At 41.5% G+C, this 21622-nt stretch overlaps 1 protein-coding gene across 4 annotated transcripts in view; it reads right to left on the bottom strand.

Moving 5' to 3' along the window:
• Positions 1-2433: 2433 nt before the first annotated feature.
• RBM26 (RNA binding motif protein 26) overlaps positions 2434-21622 on the bottom strand; it is a 1920204-nt gene continuing 1901015 nt past the window's right edge. For all 4 annotated transcript variants that reach the window (XM_044072914.1, XM_044072916.1, XM_044072915.1 and 1 more), the window contains one exon: positions 2434-3160. In XM_044072914.1, coding sequence (XP_043928849.1) covers positions 3071-3160 — 90 coding nt within the window. In that variant the 3' untranslated portion in view covers positions 2434-3070. The remainder of the gene's footprint in view (positions 3161-21622) is intronic.

The following is a 21622-nucleotide window of genomic DNA, read 5'->3' as shown; positions in this document are numbered from 1 at the left end:
CACCACAGATGGCATAATGGTTAAGGTGTTTGCCTTACAAACAGAAGGTGCAGGGTTTGATTCTCACATGGGGTAAGTGGCTAGGCTTAAAATGTCCTGCAAAGGCAGTTAGCCTAGTACCAGCCTATGAACAATATGTTTTTTTGGGTTGGGAGGGTGGCCTAATAGTTAAGGTGTTTGTCTTACAAACACAAGGTGCAGGGTTCGAGTCTCACAAGGGATAATTGGCTAGGCTTAAAATGGCTCACAGGGGCAGTTAGCTTAGTACTAATCTATGAACATTGCCTCTGCGGTCAGAAAGTCCTTCTATGTGGCACATCTCATTACTAAGGGTTTTGCATCCAGGGAAAAAGAGGTCACTGTCTCCCTCTACTCTTCCCTCATTAGGCCAATTGAGTACAATGCCCCATTTGGCATGTACCTCACTAAACACCTGCAACAACTGGGGAGCCCGAAAAAGTACCCCACAAAGAGGATCCTAGGCCTTAAACATTTGTCCTATATGGACAGACTCAAAAAACTCCAACTATTCTCCATCTCATATCGCCTACTTAGAGGTGATCTCTGCTTGATTTACAAAGCCATGTCTGACCCAGCTCTGTTAGAAATGCTACATCTAAAGAAATCCCAATCCGTCCGCACCACATGCTCCACAGACCTCAACCTCATTACCACAATCAACAGAACATGCTGGAGGGATAGGTTCATAACCCAGAGACTGCCCATGCTATGGAATAGACTTCCCATACATGTCAAGCAGAGCACCTCACTGGCCCTCTTCAAGAGAAATTGTGATGAGTGGATGGAAAATAAAAAATTCACCCCAGGGATCACTCCAGTGGCTCTACTCGACAGAGGCAATGGGAACTAAGGTCGGGTGGCACAATGACAGGGTAATCCTATGGGCTAGGCTTGTAAAGGCTCCAGGGCCATTAGCCTAGGACACACCTATGAACCTATACCCTTTTATCTGCGAGTCCACACATCAGCCACAAGGGTAGGGGTTTGGGCCAGAAAAAGGAAAATCTTCCATGCTTGCCATGACTGCAGCTTAAATTACATTCCTAACAAGCAAAATGTTTCAGTACTTAAGCTGGAGAGAAAACTATGGAAATACATTGAGAAAATGTAGGAGAACGAACAGTAAAAATCCCACAATGGTAAGATGGTCTTAAAATGCAGCCTTGTAACTTGAGCTACTTATGGTAGGTTGATAAACTTATTACAAGGTGTTTATTGCAGAGCTGTATGACTTGCGAATGTCCAGTTCATTCACTTTTTTTCTGTGCAAGGACAAAATAAGTTTTGTGTAATAAAATGAATACTTACATTAAGTTTGTAAATACACTCTCCAAATGAGATAAGAAATTTTCACTTGTTGGTTAAGTGAGAAAAAAATAAAAATAATATGATGGAATTATTTGCAAAAATATAGAAACTGTTTGCTCACTTCCTTAAGATTAAGCCTTACAACAGTTGCTCAACATTCTGAACCAAGCCAAAAAGATGCAGTCATTCTGAGAAAAACAAGGATTATAACAATTGCATACTACAGTGAAAATCTAAACTAGAAATACAAGTCACCTATTATATGCATGTTTCAATATTAACCCCCCAAATTTTTGTACTGCTTTTGATTTACAGCATCTTGGAAGTGCAATACAGTGCAGAGAAGTAGTTACTCATGGGCCACAACATACTTACATTTCTGGCTCGGCTCCTAGTTGCACTGTCTTCTAGTTAGGAGTTTGCATTTTTGTCCCGAGTCTGTGCTTCTGTTTCCTGACTGTTCAGGTTTCTTCCTACATCCCAAGGGCAAGCAGGCAAGTTGAAATGGCCATGTTCAAACTGTCCTTAGATAAGCATGGAGTACGTATGCCTTGCAATGAAATATTACCGCTCCTGGACTGGCTTTTGTTTTATGCCTGTTGCTTGAAGAAAGAAGCTTTAGACTACAGTTTCTTTTGACCCTGAACAGATAGAAAGCATGTGCTGGAAAAAGATGAATGAATACAAGAATACAGTGCATCTCATTTTTAAAGATAAGGAACTTTTTTTTTCTTTTTTGCATCTTCATGGTCGATTCCTCTTCCCTTTGCTCCTACATCCCAACTAAAGAAGAAGAATTCATACATCCCAACAAATACAGCAAATGCAAAATTTAACACACAATGAGAAAGGATAGATTTTTGTGACGCACTGTGTCATGAAGAAAACTGCAACAGGATGAAACAGAAATACCGTTATGAATAGAAAAGAATCCAAGTGAAACATTTTTTTGGGTTTGGAGGTGGAATGGTCTTTTTTTTTTTTTTTTTTTTCGTGGTCTTTCTCTCTTTTTAGTAATGGAAATTTTGTCTCAATTTTTTCGTCTTTTTTTTTTTTTTCTTTCTTTCTTTTGGGATTATTGCTTTTTTCTCTTGTACGTTTTTCTTTACTTTTTTTTTTAGTTGACCATTCCATTTCTTTATTTTTTAACGGCTCAAAGTCAAAAAGACTTTTACGCAAAGCAGTCATACAACTTATCAATAAAATCAATATGTAAAATACATACACAAATCCAACAAAAAAGGCTAATACAAAGCCTAAGCATACTACTATGCAAAAATTATATTTACACAAAGTTACAAACTGCAGTCCAGTATTCTACTGCCTCCATGAATTCATGAAAACATTCATAAAGATAGTAAATGCAACCTTTCATTCCATAACCTGGAATTGTGTAATAAATTCAACTTACTACACATAACAGGTAACAATCTGGTCATTAGAAAGCTGACCAAATCATAAAAGTCTGAAAGAACTCAAGTGAATTCTTTTTAGTTCAGTTAAGTATATAAAATAAATCATTTACACACAAGTCCTCCAGCGTTTATAGAGCAGTCTTTCCTTCCATCACAGATCAATCAAACTTCAGGTTTTTAGGTATAAGTTGGCAGTGCCTTGGTCTGTTTCCACGAGTTTTCCTTCTCTGTTTAAAGAAGTCTATTCAATTGTATTCCATACTTTGCAGGTTTATTGCAACATAATGCAAACATTAATACAGATGTGAAAACTGGTCTAAGCAGAATCATCTTCTCCATGGTCGTGATTCATTATCCTCTTCCTCTTCATCATCATCCTGCAGCAACGGGTCATCCAATAAAGTGTCTTCTGTAAACTGTGGAAGATGCAAAAAGTTTATAAATAAAAATAAATGCTAGTGAAATTTTAAAACAGGTGAAAAGATTACATGATGGGCAGCAACACTCTAATGCCCAACTTAATCTGATTAATTTCAGCGTGGTGTACAACTGCTTCTTTTCAAAGATGGCAAGACAGATTTGATGTGGCCAAGTGATTTGCTCAGCCTTGTATGCATTATCAAATGTGAACACTGACTTAAGGAATTAAACCACAGTCTATGTTGCCAGGTAAATGTAATTGATTCTGTGTTCTGTAGTTCTAAATGTTGCAACATTACCTCTCAAGTGTACCTCATTATGAGGAACGTACCTCATTGGGGGTCTTAAAAAGTTCATGTTCCTCCAAGTTCTACATTAAAAGGGTCTGTAACACATTGCGTTAGGAATTTTTTTAAGTGAAATCCATGGTAAATAGAAATAAATTATATTAATTCATTAAAATATCTTCTGTATAAGTAAAACTAGCATATTTTAACGATCCTATGACCTTCCTAGCTGAAGCTGTTAGTAAGCCATTAGTACATGTTCCACATTTTGCCCATTTGTTCCATATTATGAGGGCTGGTGTTCCTCATTTTGGAGATGGAAGGTTGAGAGCTATGGCTGCAACCATTTTAACAGACTGCAGCAGAAAATACTTAAAGAAATAAGACCAATTATAGCAGCTAATCATCTAGGGAGGCCAGCGTAGCTTATGCATACAGGTCTAAGACTGTCAAACATGAACATGTTTCTCTTTATACAAGTAGAGTTAGAGATGCTTTTCAGTCCACATCCTTAGCTTTACTATTTTCTCCACCCACTATGCAATTCCTTATTCCATAGAACCAGAAAATGATCACAGTCAACTCACAAATAAAATGAAACACCAGGTATGTGTGCACGCATGCATGAGGGGGCAAGGGTTGGAGGGCACAGAAAGGAAAATTAGTTAATGTTACAAAAGCTGAAAGATCAACAGCTGTGTACAATAGCTCTATAATACATTGTAAAAAATAAATGCAGGCATCAAAGATTGCACTTTATTAAGCACTGATCTGTCTCATGAAGAAACACCTAAATTAATATATCAGGTGAAAGGCATGCAAGCAACACCCAAATGCAGTTACATAAATGCAACATATTTCTAAAAAAGGCTCTAGAAGCTGCTACACCAAGCTGGTAGGAAGCCCAAAAGGCAAACAGTAAGCATTCCAGAACCATTGCTTCCTGGAAAAGTATACTCCTCAGGAAAGTAAAACTTCCTGTGTATCTTGTAAGAGCATACTCATCTCTACAGCAGACTTCCCAGTACTACTCCTGAAACAAGTACACTCATCATTTTTTTTTCAAAATCTAATTTCTGAAGTTCTGGTAAAGGTACAGACATAAAACTAAGACATCAAGGTGGCACTTATAAGCGAACATAATTTGCTAAGCATGACAGTGAAATGGTCAGCATGAGATGTGCAGAACTGGAGTTAAGGAGTTTTTACAACATGTGCAAATTTACATTAATAATACAAAATAGAAATTGTGATACTGTTCATGTTGGGGGTGCTGCATTCAACGAGTGGGTATTAAGAAAAAACATTAAAGCATGTTGGGTAATGTGAAAATATTCTGAGATATAAATGCGCTTCTGGTAAAGAAATTAGAATTATTCCTACATTTTCATAACTGCATTCATTTGTAAAAGCTATGTGGCTTTTATGAAATAAAATTTCATAAAAATTTTATGAAGTTCAAAATAAAATAGAAATTTTATGAAGCTCAGGCTTCGCCCTCGTGATTAAACCACACCAAACGTGGGTAAATCTTCAATATACCACACCACATCATTGGTTATTGCTTAATTATATAACACCAGTGAAACTGATGACTGGTGCACAATGCTGACATTTACACACATTTAACTAAATCAATGACCTTTTCTAACATTTCGAACATTGTGCTCTTCATAAATGCATCAAATCAAACATTGACAATACCTGTTCAGTACAATCTAACCAAAAATGATTTAAACTTTAGTTTCATATTTCCATTGATTATGTTTTTCCACTTCTCATCTCATACCAAATGTGCTTGACAATTTTTTGACACAGACTAGAACACCATAAATGAAACAACACCTTTATCGATTTAAATAATTGGTTGCTTTTACGATTTTCCCTGTTAATGAATGAACTATGCTCCTAATGGAAAAAAGATCACATCTAACCGAGTACACAGAACATTATACTTGCTAAATACTTTGTGTTAGTTACAAGGTACACTGCACTCCATACACACTCATATTACTTGGAAGACAGAAATGAATATGCATGCATTGCTATCCACTGACAACACAAGTACCTTTAATACAGACCTCTATGGAATATACAGAGCTTCTTTCTGTTCTCAGAAGCCCAGAAAAAAAATGATCAGACTCTAACAAACTTTTTGACATTTTACTTAAACCTGGTTAGTATGCTCACCAGCAAACTTATTAAACATTAGACAGTGAAAAAAAACTAACATTCTGATAGCCATCTCCATATAACCAAATTATCAAAACCCTTAAATTTCATACCCCATAACCTTCCAGAAATATTGATGTCTACCTATTTTATCATTGCATCTTTGAGATTTGCATACTTCCATACCAACTGTAAACAGAAACTGCAACACCTCCCTCTTATATTACATTTGATACCAAAAGAGGCGCTGTCAGCATGAACCACACCTTTACCTCTATATCCCTTATAAAATACTGACAGCAGAAGAGACACTATAAACTTTATTCAACTGCTCTTACAGCGCACATCACGGGGAAAAAGACATCATTTACCACAACTAATGGGGAAAGCTTTCTCTAAACTGGGACCAGAGGTCTGGAATAACCTGCCCACAGAAGTCAGGCAATAACCAGCTCTTACCAATGTTCCTAACTAAGCTCAGAGGATACCTGTTAAGTGAACACTACTGCAATTGTTTCCAGACCATGATTAAACTGTGCATGTACATTTCTTGTACTAGAACTTGCAGAAATATTTATTTTGCTTGATACAGTGAGGTTTTGTGAAGCAGTCTTACATGGCTCCAGTTTCTGCTACCACCACTTATTATATAATGAAACAGTAAAACCAATTAACTTAATCAATTGTTCTTTACTGTACTGCCTATACTTTATATAACTTCTGTCAAATGACAACTACTGCAGCTGCTCGTGTCTTGCAATAATCTCTTGTTTCATGTAATTTTCTTCTTAATTATCTGAATAAATTCTGGTCCATGAAGTTGCGGTTGCGACTGAAAAAAAGTGTCTTAGGGCCAGCTCACCAACCTGGCCAATAAGTAATTCTGTACAACCAGAGGAGCCCAGACAGCAGATCTACATTTACTCCTCATACTCTCCTCAAAGTAAATTTTCACTAACTATGAAACATTTAATCCCAAATACCATTCAATGATCCTAGCTGGGAAATGCCCTAATTTCCTGGCGTTGCCCAAGCATTATAACAAGTACTTTTACTGCCTTGCCAGCTTTCTCCAGTGCCTTAGATCTACAGTAGACAGCACGTCAGCAAACAACTTTTAATTGAAACAGAGCTTTCTGCACACAAGTAATTTCCAGCTGTAGTAGACAAAAGCCCAGAATACTGTGACTGAACAGTACAATGGAACTCCTCATGTTTCTCTATGAGGATTCTTTCTTATCATTTTACTTACACATCTGCAGACCATTTATACAGTCCTCCAACAGATTTCAAGCCCATTCATTCCAATGTCATTCAGGGATTCCTTGGCATGGAGGTGACAGCTGACCAGAGGGCACTGCCATCCAAGCATCCACTCACTCTTTCACATCCATTAATGAAAGCAATTAGTGCATTTCTATTTAAGCCTTAATGCCATTCCTGGTGTACAACATAAAAGTCAACATTAACACAGAAGTCTAGTTTGCTCTGCTCGTGTGAATGCGGGATCCCACTCATTTGCTAATGACAGCTACCACCACTGGCTTGGTAAAACAAGCCCATGTTCATGGTTAACATGCGAGAAAACAGCCAACCAAACCACTGCTCAATCCTCTTCAAAGTCAAGTCAGCTAGGACAGCTTTTCACCCTTATTCACTCCTGCCCAGCTCTTGTAGCACTCCAGCAGTTTGTTGCACTTGGGTTGTCTGAATCACAGCCACAGCTTTCTCTCTCTCTATGTTAGAGCGCTAAACTCTAAGCTCTAGATTAGTCTAACTGCAATCTAGTTAGCAAGTCTTTTTACAACAATGCAGTCTGATGGATGTTCAACTGCCAGGGAAACCCTCTGAGATATGTTACATTACAAGCCATTCATTCTCTATTACATATTTTACATTTTTTATAACATTTTCCAGAGAAATACAGTGCCATAGCACTGAGAGGTAAAACCCTAATTACGACCCAGATGACCCAGGCTAAAACAGTGGCTTGGATAGCTGAGGTGCTGGCAGGGAAAGATGGGCATGCCCATTGGGGAGGAGGGGGGGACATTCATCTAGGCATTCACTGCAGGGAGGCATGGTCCACAGAGCACAGCAACCCTCAGATGTAACTGGGAAGAAATAGGTCAAATGAAAAATCTCCTGGTGGAAGCAGTCAACAGCACAACCTCCCAGAATGCCCTTAGGTTCTGCTCTGGTCACAGCCTTAGAATGGTGACAGTCCGGAGGCAGTATGACAAGCTGATAGACCCAGCAAAGCACAAGGGCACTTGGTTCGCCAGAAAGAATGAAGGAGAAAGGTAATGAAAACATTTTTCAGACTATGCACTGTGAGAGCTACCATACTCTCCATGAGAAAACAAAGCTTGTTTCATCTGACAGTATCATTTTGAAGTCCCACACCTCCTGGACCTTCAGGGAAGGCTCATATTCTTGAATGACAATTTAGCAATTCTTAGCGCACACACACTACACCTATAAAGTACAGTTGTGTAAAACCTTACCTTAACAGTAAATGCCATTCTTTTCACTGTTGCAGTATTCATCACTTAAGGGATCTCCTGCCAAGGATAGCTCAATGTCCCCCCAGTATACCAAAGCCTTTACATCCTTCCAGCTTCATATGCCAACCAGCCCAGAAGCAGGGCATAAAAGTGACGTACACATACTGGAGACACAGAACTGAAGTGCCTCAGAGAATTAGAGCAACCTCAGGAAAAAGGAGAATATGCACATCCAGGAGGATAGAGAAACAAGAGCGAAAATAGTGCAAGGTGGTAAAGACCTTGGCCAGCAAAGTGTTTGCAACAGAAGAAAGATAAATAAGGGGGCAGGAGGGAGGGTTTGAATAGAAAGGCATCCTAAGAGGAAGGAACAGGCTTTCTTGAGGGCCTGATATGAAGGACACTTTTAAAGAATTGTTTGACCTCAAAACGAGAGGCCAATGGTGTTTTCAAAGGCAGACAAGCAGAGACCACTGACAAGTGAGCTTTAACAGAAGAATATGGAAGCTAGTATGGAAGTCAGCATGGAGCAGATCACACAGGTAAGAAAGGACCAAAGGAACCCCTATTGAGAAGGGATCCTGCTGATGCTTGAGACAAACAGGTAATCTTTTCCATTTAGCCACATAGGATTTTCAGGTAGTGGGTTTCCTGGCCACCTGCAGTACTCTAAGCACATCCTCAGAAAAGTGGTGTTTGAATGTGTTCGAAATCTTATCACTGAAAGTGTCAACTGAAGAGTAGACAAGTTAGAGTGAATGACAGACCCCTTGTCTTGTGTGAGATCATCCATATGCTGAGGTAACTTGTGATGACTGCCCCTGACCAGGAGAAAGAGAAGGGGGAACCAGTGCTGTCTGGGCCAAAAGGGAGTCACCAGCAAGATTCTTGGAAGTCCTTCATTATTTTGTGCAGAACCTTGGTAAGTAGAAGAGGAAGGTAAGCATATAGAAATACCCCTTTTCAAGAAAAGAAAAAAATAGTATCCCCCTCCAAGCCAAAGAACTTGGGACTCTAGAACAGAAGACAGGAAGTCCAGAGGAGAGACAAAAAGATCCACTTGAGGAACATTCCAGCAATGTACTAAGTCCAGAAACACCTCTCAGTGAAGCATCGATTTGTGAGGTTATGTTTTGAACCTGCTCAAAGATTCTGCCACACGGTTGTGTTCTGAAGGAATGTAAACCGCTTGAAGAGTAGTCTGATGGCAAATAGTCAAATCCCAGGACGGAATGGCTAGTCTGCAAAGAAGATAAGACCTTGCACTCCCGTTTGTTGATCTACCACATAACTGTGGTGTTGTCTGTAAAGACGTTTAAAGGGCCTGAAGACCAAAGAAAATGGGATTACTGAAAAGCAAGAATAAGCACTCTCATTTCTTTTATACTGATGTGGTCTGACCTCGGATGAAGAGGCCACAGTCCCGGAACCACTCACATTGTTGGAAGAGGTCTGCTGAATCCACAAAAAAAAAAATCAAGTTTGAGACAAGGAAGCAAGGGGCTGGAAAATGCAGAGGATGACCATGCCGGAGACCAAACTGCTTTCAGGTACCACTGAAGTTTCCTCATATGAAGCTTGGAAAAGGGGGAGTATGGGAATAGCAGATGCCATGAACCCCCACAACTCAGTGAAATTCCCTTGCTGGAGTGAGAAAAAGAGGACACAGAGTCTGGAAATAGGTTGTTAGGGACAGAACCTTGGGAGAAAGGAGAGAAGCCAACACTGAAATGTTTTGGATTCTGCGCTCTCAGAAAAAAAGTGATCTTGAAAAGGAGTCAGACAATTTCTTGAGGTTGATCGTGAAACCCAGACTGGGCAGGAGAAGAATGGTGAAGTGCAGATCCAGTACAAGCCTGGCTTGACAGGGCGCCTGAAGAAGCAGGTTGCCTAGATAGGGGAATATCTGGACTCCCTGAAGCTTGAAAAAGGCTATCACAATGGCCAGACATTTGGTGAACACCCCTGGCCATAGAAAGACCAAAGGGCAAACGAGAGAACTGAAAATGAGAGGAAGAAACAGAAATGAAAAAACTTGAAAAGAGGGTGAATGGCAATACAAAGATGTATGTCCTTTAGGTCTAGTGAGACCAAAAAGGCCTGTGGAAGTAATAGCGGAAACTGATGCTGAAGGGAGAACATCCTGAAGGAAGGAATCTTTAGAAAAGTATTCAGAAAGGAAAGCTCCAGGACTAGTCTCCAAGATCCTTCTTTTCTGGGAATCAGAAACATTCTAGAACAAAACCCTGTTCCTCTTGGGGAGTCTGGAATGGGTTGAATGGTGCCTTGGCCCAGTAAATTTCACAAAACCACAGAAAAATGAGGAAGCTGGTCTGGAGGAGGTTGAGGGAGCCCTAAGAATCAAGGGATTTCCATACCATAAAATAACCTTTGCAGATAATGAACCGATGACAAGAGTCTGAAGTTATCTGTTTTCAAACAGGGGAACCTGGTCAAGGGGAAGGGTTACAAAATATGCCAGATGGAGGCAGGTTTGTCCTGAAAAGGGGACTTTTGAGTTTTGGAAGTATGAGTAGGTTTAAATTTCTTTACTGAAAAAGTCTAACTGGAGCAAAGCCCATTTTCAGTGGAGGCTCAGGGAGAAACACTCCACACACATCTTTGGAATGTGGGACGAAACTGGAGCACCCAGAGGAAACCCACATGAACACAAGAAGAACATTTTCAGTGGAGGCTCAGGGAGAAACACTCCACACACATCTTTGGAATGTGGGACGAAACCGGAGCACCCAGAGGAAACCCACATGAACACAGGAAGGACATGCAGACTCTGCACAGAAGGCACCCTGCCAAGAATCGAACTGGAGAACCTTTTGCTGTGAGGCGACAATACTAACAGCTGCACCACTGCATCTTATCAGAAAACATATGCTTAGAAACCTTTTCCCCTTAGAAGACTGACAAGGCTGGCTACGCATAAAAACAGAATTAGAAAAATTGTTTCTCTGAAATTTGGATACGGGAGAAACAAAGTTTGCTTAAGATCCTGAACAGTTTCTCTTGGGTATGGGAGAAACAATTTGCTTTAGTTCCAGCATCACTTTACCTTTATTTTGTAAATTCTTAAACAAAACAGTGGCAACAAAAAGATTTTGATGGTCTAAGGGAGCATCAAGTAGTTTGGCTTTAATGTTATCAGGCAGAGTCTGGAGACAAAGCCAATGGTACCTTCTCATAACAGAACCAGAAGCAGCAGCCATAGATGATGCATCTGCTGTATCATAACTACATTTGATGGAGTGACAGGCAACCTGAAAAGAGGAGCCCAGCAAGGACAGGGCAGCAGTCTTACTTTCAGAATTAGGACGATCAGATACCCCACCCCACCTCAAAGCAAAGACGAAAGGGCCAAAATGTACTTGGTTATAAGAGTCTGACAATTAATGGCCCAAAAGGCCAAAGTGGCAGAAGTATATACTTTTTTTCTCCCAGCCTCTTCACCGTCTATCTTTATCAGAAGGAAGAAGCTTAGACGAGGAAAAATGACTAGATGGTTTATCAGCAGAAAGAGAGACCACAGAAAGGTCTGAAGGATGACACTTGTAGAGATACTTAAATGCCTCAAGCACCTTATGGAAATGGTCAGGCTTTTAGGGGACAGAGGTTCAGAGTCAGGGACCACAGAGGCAGCTGTAAATGTGTCCAACAAGGCATCCAGTGCAGGGAAATGAAAGAAGGTTTGAAAGTTCCATGTGCAAAAGGTCATACCTCTTCTGAATATTAGAGACCTGTAAGCAATCCCACTTAAAATGCTCCTTCATGCGAAGTACTGTATTTACAAAAGACAATTCCTCAAAAGGAGAATAAAGACTCGTAGAAATCTCTTCCTCAGACCCATAGTCTAAAGGAGAGGTAATCTGCAAGGAGTAGGTAAATGACTCATCCAGAGTCCCCTTCCTCATCTGAAGAATCCGACTCTAATTCTTGTGGCAAGAGTACAGGACAAAGGGGAAGCAGGAACAGACACCCCCTGAAGAGGTCTTAAAGCCATCAGGGCATCGAGCAAGTCCTAGATAAAATTCTGCCATTCTTTCAGAGGATTAGCAACTGAAGGAATGTGTTTAGTTTTCTGCTTTTTCTTCAGATGGATGTTAGCTCTGGCTAATCTTGAAGGCTCTGAGCCTTGCCTAGACTCGATAAGGATACCTAGCACTTCTTCCCTAACCAGAATCTGTGGAAACCCTCTAGGTCGTCTGGAAAAAAATAAGTCTTGGTTCCTCCAAAGTGTCAAGTGCAGATACTTGCAAAGCCTCAGAAGACGTGCTAGAAGTTGGACCTGTGACGGCCTCTGATAGGGTTGTGGCAGAAGAAACCAGCATTTGGCACCACATGGTCTTTGGGGTCTTCACTCACCTCATGAGAGATGTCTGTCAGAGGCTGGAAAGCAGCAGCTTCAGACAAACTTCTTGCTCTTCTACTCAAGAGACGGCTGTATCTTGAACTGGGCGGAAACGGCCATGTTACTCTGGGCCAAAAGTTTGAGATGAAAAGATTTCTTGTGGCAACCTTTATGGGGAATCTACCTTCCACGCTCAAATCTTCCTTTCCTGGATAACATGAACCCTAAGTATGAGGAAAGTACAGTTTTGTACCTACCATAAATGTAGATGTTCGAGTGCTAATACAGCTGCAGTAATCACAGATGGGTTCTCTGCCGTCAGGCGGGTCCCCGGTCTGCCGAATTCCAAAGTCTAGGTCCGGCGTCAGTTGTTGTCGCTTTCTCTCCTGATGTCAGAGAGGCCGGAGTATATAAGACACAGCCGACGCCATGTTCTTCAGTCTTTCTTGCCCCAGATGTCAGGTGCCCCCAGAAGGAAGGCAATACATAAATTATGTTTATATGTATATACATGCAATGCAATATAATCCAAAATCAGTAGTTGCAAGCAAATAAACCATAGAAGGATAACCCAGTCAGGTTGTATGAAGAGGGGGTTAGGCCCCATGCCTTTACCAAGTGGGGAAGGAGGGAGGGAAACCTGTACTGCAGCTATATTAGCACTTGAACATCTACATTTATGGTAGGTACAAAACTGTACTATGTTCATCGTGCATACAGCTGCAGTAATCACAGATGGGTAGAGTCCCAAAGCTACGCACAGGGTGGTAGGTACTAGGAGGAACTGGGTTGAGCCAGAATGCCCTGCAACACAGCAGTGGCAAAGCCTGCTCTAGTTTTGGAATATAAAGGCAGGTGGTAGTGTTTTGTAAAGGTATGTACAGAACTCCAAGTGGCTGCCTCCAAAATATCTTTGGTAGGAACTCCTCTGAGGAAGGCTGTAGAGGTAGCTGTGGCCCTGGTGGAGTGTGATCTGATGCCTGTAGGAACAGATTTTCCATGATAGGAATAATAAAACCGTATGCAGTGGCCTATCCACTTTGAAATAGTCTGCTTGGTAACTGGCTTCCCTTGAGCCCCTACAGCATAGGACACAGAGTTGTTCTGATTTCCTGAAGGACTTTGTTCTGTCCAAATAATAACGTATCTGCCTATGGATGTCTAATGAGTGTAGCAGCCTTTTCCCTTTGTTTTGAGGATTGGGGTAAAAGGTAGGTAGGTGTATGGCTTGATTTAAAGCTACCCTGGATACCACTTTAGGCATAAATGATGGGTTGGTACGAAGGGAAACCCTGTCCTGATGGAAGATGAGAAAGGGCTGCACCGCCATGAGGGCCTGTAGTTCCGAAACCCTACGAGCTGAAGTGATAGCCAGAAGGAAGGCTGTTTTCCAGGACAAATATTGCAAATCTGCTGAGGCAGCTGGTTCAAAAGGAGGCAATGTTAATTTTTCTAGTATGTAATTAAGATCCCAGGCTGGTATTGGTTGTTTCCTTGGTGGTCTTATATTCTTAGCCCCTCTGAGGAACTGTCGTAAGAGTGGGTGAGAAAATAAGGGAGGATCCGTGTTGAATTCTGCAGAAATGGCTGAGGCATGGATTTTTATGGAAGAAAATGAAAGTCCACTGTTCAACAGCTCAGCTAGATACTGTAATACCTGAGGCAAGTTCAGTTTTCTAGGGTCCTGGCCTTTTTTCTCATTCCAAGAGCAAAACCGCTTCCATTTTGCGGAGTAAGCTTTTCTAGTAGATGGCCTTCTGGCCTCCAAAATGACATCCTGCACCTCCTTGGAGAGTAGGGTCTGTTGTGGTGTTAAGGAATTTTCCATGCAGCGAGATTGAGTGTTTTCAGCTGACTGTGAAGAGTTTTGTGGCTGTGCTGAGTCAGCAGAAGAGGCATTAGAGGCAGGGACCAGGGAGGAGTATGTGTTAGGCTCCTCAGGAGCGGGTACCAGTGTTGCCTTGGCCAATCTGGAGCAATCAGTATCATCTTCGGTCTGTCTGCTCTTGCTTTCAAAAGTACCTTGGGCAGAAGAGGCAGAGGTGGGAATGTGTAAACTGTCCATGCTGTCCAACTGAATGAAAAGGCGTCCACTCTCCAGGCCTTTGGATGAAAGGTCCTTGAACAAAACTTTTCCAATTGATGATTCCTGTGGGAGGCAAAAAGATCTATGTCTGGCCTCCCCCACGCTTGGTTTATCTCTGTAAACACCTGAGGATGCAACTTCCATTCGTGTGGATCTGTCATATTTCTGCTTAGATTGTCTGCCAGCGTGTTTTCCAATCCTGGCAAGTACTGTGCTTGAAGTTCGATTTGCCAATCCAGAGCCAAGTTCCAAAGAGTCATGGTTAGTCTGCACAAGGGGTATAAATGTGTTCCTCCTTGTTTGTTTATGTACCACATTACTGTGGTGTTGTCTGTTCTTATCAGTAATTGTCCTGGATGCAGGAGGTCCTTGAAAGCTGTAACTGCATTTATTACTGCTAGCATTTCTTTTTGATTGATGTGAAGGTGCTTTTCCTTTTGGGACCATTTGCCATGAATGCACCTGTCCATCATGTGCTCCCCCCAGGTGTAATCTGAGGCGTCTGTTGTGATGACTTGCTTTGCTTGAGGCTTGCAGAATGGGAGGCCTGTATTTGCTTGACATGCTTGGGCCCACCATAGAAATTCCTTTTGCAAACATGGAATTATTGGTATTATTGTTTCCAAACTGTGACTGTGTTGAGACCATAGGTTTTTTAGGTACCATTGAAGATTCCTCATATGCAGCTTTGCACATGGGATTAAAAGAATGCAAGATGCCATGAAGCCCAGAACCTGCAGGATTTTCCTTGCAGTAAGCCTGGTACATTTTGCTAGTATTTTGAAGTACTGAGTTAGTTGCCCCTGTTTTTCTGGCGTAAGATAGGCCATCTGGGTGTTTGTGTCCAAGTTGGCACCCAGGAAAGTTATTTCCTGAGATGGTGTTAGCCTGGATTTCTCTTTGTTGATTGTGTATCCCAGAGAATGCAGTAACCGTGTTACATAAGCCAGATGTTCCAGAAGTATGTGCTTGCTGTCCGCTTGGATCAGGCAGTCGTCCAAATAAGGGTAAATTTGTATCCTTGAAGCCTGCAGTAGGCAATCACTGATGCCAGGCACTTTGTGAATACTCTGGGCGCAGCAGATAAGCCAAAGGGCAATGCAGAGAATTGATAGTGGATTGAATCTGCAAGAAATCTGAGGTATCTTCTGCAGCTTTGTCTGATTGGGACAAGCAGGTATGCCTCCTTGAGGTCCAATGTTACCAGCCAAAACTCCTTGCCCAGCATGGGAAGAAGCTGCTGTAATGTGAGCATCTTGAATTTTGGTACGAGTAAAAATGTGTTTAGGATGGATAAGTCCAAAATGGGTCTCCAGTCGGTTCCTTTCCTTGGTACCAGAAAAAGTCTTGAATAAAAACCTTGACCTTGTTCGTGAGTAGGTACCTCTTGTATAGCTCTCATGCTTATGAGCTTTGAAATTTGTAGTTGTGCCTCTGCCCTTTGATTGTGTGGCAGGTTTGGCATGCCTCTCAATTTGGAAGAGTGTGGAATTGAAATTTGTAGCCTCTGTTTATAACGTCCAGGATCCATTTGTCTGTTGTGACAATATGCCAATTTCTTGCAAATAATGCTAGCTTTCCTCCCAAAGGTGCTGCCAGCTGAGACCTGCTTGGCATGGAAATGAGGGAGTCATTGGGTTTGTTTCCTGTATTGTTGTGCACTGTCTTCGCCACCTCTTGGTGCTGGAGTTTGCCATTGTCGGCCTCTATATGATCCTTGTGATTGCCCTCTGCCCCTTGTGCGTCTTATCTACCTCTTTGGGGCTTGTCAGTGGCTGTAAAGGACCAGTTTTTTGAAGGCCAATTTCTGCTAAAACGTGGTGGTTGGACCTGTAAAAAAGCTTTGACAGTTTGCATAGATTTGGCTTTTTCTTCCATTTTCCGTAATATCTCCTCAGCATTGGTACCAAACAGCACATCCTTTTGTAAAGGAGCATCTAGAAGTTTAGCTTTCACATGATCAGGCAAGTTTTGTTCCCTAAGCCAGGCATGTCTACGAATGACTGATCCTGTAGCAGCCGCTCTACTTGAGGCCTCTAGGGCATCATAGCCACATTGTAAGGTGTGTTTACCCACTTGCTCTGCACTATGCATCATATCCTGCAACTCCTTCAAATCTGGTTGTTCAGGTTGAGACACTTTATTCCTTAATTGTGATAACAGGAACTGTTGATATTTAAGCATATGAAACTGACAATTTAAGGCCCTCATGGCTAGGGTGGCCGAGGTATATACCTTTTTTCCCCACCTTTCTAAGGATCTTGACTCTCTTTCGGCAGGAAGTGGATTCTTGGCAGTAGAGGCCTTCAATCCCTTGGGGCCTTGAGAAATGGTTTCAGGGTCAGCATTATGGCTTTTGTAGAGAAATTGGTGAGAGTTAGGAACTCTGTAGTACCTATCAGGTTTGACTGGTGCAGGAGGCAGGGAATCCGGGTTAAGGCAAGCCTCCGAATAGACATCATCAAGTATGTCCAAAACAGGAGGTATTGCCAGAGGTCTGTGTTGAGGTAACAAAAGAAATTCCCTAAGTCTTTTCTTGGAATCGGAAAAGTCTTGGCCTTCCCAATGGAAGTGTTCCCTTAAAGTGTGCAAGGTTTCCCCAAAGGAAAAATCCTCAAGAGGAGATACAGAAGGAATGGACTGCTCTGCATCCGAATCCTCAAAAGGGGAGTAAGAGTGTTCCTCTACATCAGAATGTTCTGATAAAATGGAGCCCTGATCAGAAGAGGGAGAATCTTCTTCCACTCTGGGTCTCTTGTCTGGAGGGGGTTGAGAACCCCTGATAAGAGTAATTAAATCCTCAGCCATTTTAAGCATCTGTTTTTTAGGCATGGGGCCTGGAGATGGGCCCAGTGCAACAGGCCTCTTGGGATGCCTGGCTGCTTTGGATTTAGTAAAGGCCTTAATAGAAAAAGAAGATGAGGGTCTAAAGACACCATGGGTGGAAGTGGACCTGTCCACATTAGGAGGCTCAACATTAGCAATGGCTTCGGTGGTTGTAGTCTGGGAAAGGGCCGAGGTACCTGCGGTCTCGGGTACAGAGGACACCGCCAAAGGAGTGTCGTCGGTAGTCAGGGACTGCAAAGTCGTCTCGCTGAGAACCGGACCAAGTGTAGCCTGTTTTGGCGTGGTGTCGGTGGGGACCGCAGGGCTCGCGTGTCAGTCCCTGTCCTTGCGTTTTTGGACAAAACGGTAGTCGGAGTCTCCGACGACATTTTATAATCAAAGGCTTTACCAAAATAGTGTTGGGCGAACTCCGCCCGACGCTTAATAGTGCGTTTATTGAAAGTAGCGCAAAAGCGACAGCCCGAGACGTCGTGGTCTGGGCCTAAACAAGGTATGCAGAGGGAATGGAAATCCTTATGCGGTATTTGCTTCCCACAAGAAATACAATTATTAACTTTTTCTGACATCGGTCTGAGGCAAGAAAAGTTTCCCCAACAGGGTACTTAGCTTTAATGAAGACTTCGGTTTCCAATTTTTTCGTAATTCAGGAGCTGGCCGGCACTTGCGAACTGCTTCTGCTTCAGGCACCGCGCGGCAAAAAAGACTGAAGAACATGGCGTCGGCTGTGTCTTATATACTCCGGCCTCTCTGACGTCAGGAGAGAAAGCGACAACAACCGACGCCGGACCTAGACTTTGGAATTCGGCCGACCGAGGACCCGCCTGACGGCAGAGAACCCATCTGTGATTACTGCAGCTGTATGCACGATGAACATCCCCAATGGGGCACTTATCTATAAAAGGTTCAGTAGAAACCAGCTCAGTAAAGGGCGTTCAGACCAACATTCAACTGGGGCAATTGGACTGGCAGCAAGGAAGCTCTGAGTATCCAGCATGCATACATCACCTTTATAACCTACACCTAGGCCAAGAGCTTATGGCTGATGTACAATTCTAAAAGGATGCAAAGGCTTTGGTAAACTGGCCAAAAGTTGGGCTACCCTTGGCAGGATATCCCTTAGGTGAAGAATATTGCAACAGTAATATGGAAGGACATCTTCTGCCATGCATCAAACCAAGTTTCCCTTTCTCTGTCAAACGTACAGCCCAACTATATGCCCTTCCAAGGGGCAGGTAATCTGATTTAATACACAGTCTCTCTTCTTCAGGCAGGCACTCACAGATGTATTCAAATTATAATACTTGTCTTGTAAAATAATAAGCAAGTGAAAAAAATGTATAATTTTGTAGCAGCAAAATAAAGACCCTAGTACAAAGCCTTAGTCCATTGCTTTGTTCCAATCACATATTTTGTTAAACCTCTAAACAGATCACGTGTGTGGCTTTAAGAAGTAAACTGAAAATGGCTATACAGTGCATCAGTGAGGTAAGATAACTAGAACAAGGTCTGAATCTTTTACAATATCACATTAGCATACCTAGCAAAAATCACTTATTAAACATGCAATTCTCTAAAATAAATAAATAAATAAATAAAAATGGCTGTCACTCTGCTAAACTATTCTTAAAAATCACACTGTATTAACTCTCAAAAACTGGAGGGAAAAAAATAAATAAAAAAAAAATGACTTCCACTTCCAAAGAGAGAGAGAGAGAATAAAAATATTGAGAAATGCAGGATTCCATATTTTGCACTTAAGGTTTTCAAGCTTTGCACTTTCTCATATCCTTCCTATAGTGGAGATGTTATCTATACATCTGTAGAAAAAAAATCATTTAAAAAAAACAAACTTTTCAATCTCACTCCTTACAAATTTTGCCTGGTTTCCAAAACAGAATCAAAATCCGCACTCTCAAATACCAGGAGTATATATGTCAAGGCCACCTGACTTGCATGTCTGAATCTCTCTCATATTATATATATAAAAAGTTCTAGATCAGGCATGGGCAAACTACGGCCCGGGGGCCACACATGCGGCCCGTTAAACGTTTTGATTCGGCCCGCCAAACTTTAAAAAATTTAATAAATTTTAATAATTTTTTTAAAATTTTCGCGCTGTCGGGGCTGACGTCATCACATGCGCGATGACGTCAGCACCGTCAGGCTACCAGCCAGTCGGAATTGAGCTCAAGGAGCTCGCATCATCATTTCCGGCTGGCTGGCGGTTAACAGTCAGCGGGAATGCAACATGTGGAACAGAAGAGGCTGACTCAGCGAGCCCTGAAACGGAGCCGGGCCCAGGATTAATGGCAGCAGCAGCAACATGAGGATGGATTGAACAGAAGATGCCAAGCACTACTCAGGGTAAGAGAGAGAGAGAGTGTGTGTGTGTGTGTGTGTGTGTGTGTGTGTGTGTGTGTATGCAATAGGAAAGAGAAAGTGAGTGAATCACTGAATGCATGTGTGTGTGTGTGTGTGTGTGTGTGTGTGTGTGTGTGTGTGTGTGTGTATGCAATAGGAAAGAGAAAGTGAGTGAATCACTGAATGCATGTGTGTGTGTGTGTGTGTGTGTGTGTGTGAATGATCGGAGAGAGAAAGTGAGTGAATGCAGGTTTGAAAGGTGAAGTGTGTGTGTGTGTGTGTGTGTGTGTGAGCGATCAGAGAGAGAAAGTGAGTGAATGCAGGTTTGAATTGTGAAGAGTGTGTGTGTGTGAACGACTGGAGAAAGTGAGTGAATGCAGGTTTGAAAGGTGAAGTGGTGTGTGTGTGTGTGTGTGAGCGATCGGAGAGAGAAAGTGAGTAAATGCAGGTTTGAAAGGTGAAGTGTGTGTGAACGATTGGAGAGAGAAAGTGAGTGAATGCAGGTTTGAAAGGTGAAGTGTGTGTGTGTGAGCGATCGGAGAGAGAAAGTGAGTGAATGCAGGTTTGAAAGGTGAAGTGTGTGTGTGAGCAATCGGAGAGAGAAAGTGAATGAATGCTGCTAGAAAGATTCACCCAGCTTAATTTGCCAGAAGGTTTGATATTCATCTACAAATGAAAAAAAAAATATTTAGACTTAAGCATGCCTGAAACCGCTTCTTTATTTTTCTGCAGTAGGCAGTGTTCTTTTTTAAAACGCATCTCTTCCAGTTGTATGACTAAATGTATCTATCTTTTTTGACTAGATTTATTATTCTTGCCACGCTATTGGTTCAGCTTACTTAACAATACAACAAGAGACACCATCTTTTCAGTTCCAGTTCATTCTTTTCTTCTACTAAGCACTGTAGCACTCTGCCTTGTGTCACATTAATCACTTCTGGGGAAATCTGGATATGATTTCACACGATAAATAACCCAATCCATCCCTGAATCGGCACACTCTTGTAAAATGTTATCAGGGTCTGCCTTAGGCTGGGATGACTGATTTACTTCTTGCTGGACTTGTGCTTGTTTAACTCAATAAGAGCTGTGATCTTGATATGGATAGCAAGTTGACTGCTTTATCTATTGCAACTCAAGCTGATCATTTTGTAGATATTCATGTTTTGTTCTGAAATCCTTTCTTCTGCCTCTTGTAATGTCCATGTTGCACTCATTGTTGCCTACAGCCATTAATTAGCATTGGAAATATTCTTACTACTTTTTATAGATTTACAATCAGAAGGTTACTCTGACAAGCTTATGATCTACTGGTCTTCAAGAAGCAGGATTGCCATAATCTTACGTTAGTATTTTCTACTTCCCAAACAAATGCATCAAGGTTATTTTTTGAAGGAAGTTAATTTTTAAGTTCGTCATATAGTAAAGAGGAAGTTTATTTCAGAATCTTGAAAGGCATTATATACTAATATACTATATATTTTTATATTAATGATATTTATTTGCAGTATTAGCTTCCCTGCTTATTTCATTTATTATTTATTATTTATTATACAAGGAATATAATTTACTAAAGTCAGGAAGGTGTAACAAAGAACACATATCTCTTTCTTGTTGTGTGCAAGGGGATAATGATTTGAAAACAGCACAAAGGTAATCTTTATCCACCATTGGCCAGATGCATTTTCTTTGGATGTGGTGTAGATTTCAATGCTATTTTAATGAATGTAGAGAAGTTTTAATGCCAACTCTATTTTCATTGTGAGACAGTTTTGCTTTGTTTAACAGAGATCTATTTGATGTTTGTGCATTGTGCAATAAAGTGTAAAAATAAAATC

Source organism: Protopterus annectens, chromosome 5.part1 (genome assembly GCF_019279795.1).
Source record: "Protopterus annectens isolate FY-2018-M chromosome 5.part1, PAN1.0, whole genome shotgun sequence".
Taxonomy (NCBI): domain Eukaryota; kingdom Metazoa; phylum Chordata; order Ceratodontiformes; family Protopteridae; genus Protopterus; species Protopterus annectens.
Note: the sequence above shows the minus strand (reverse complement) of the source record. Positions and strands in the feature narration are given on the sequence as shown.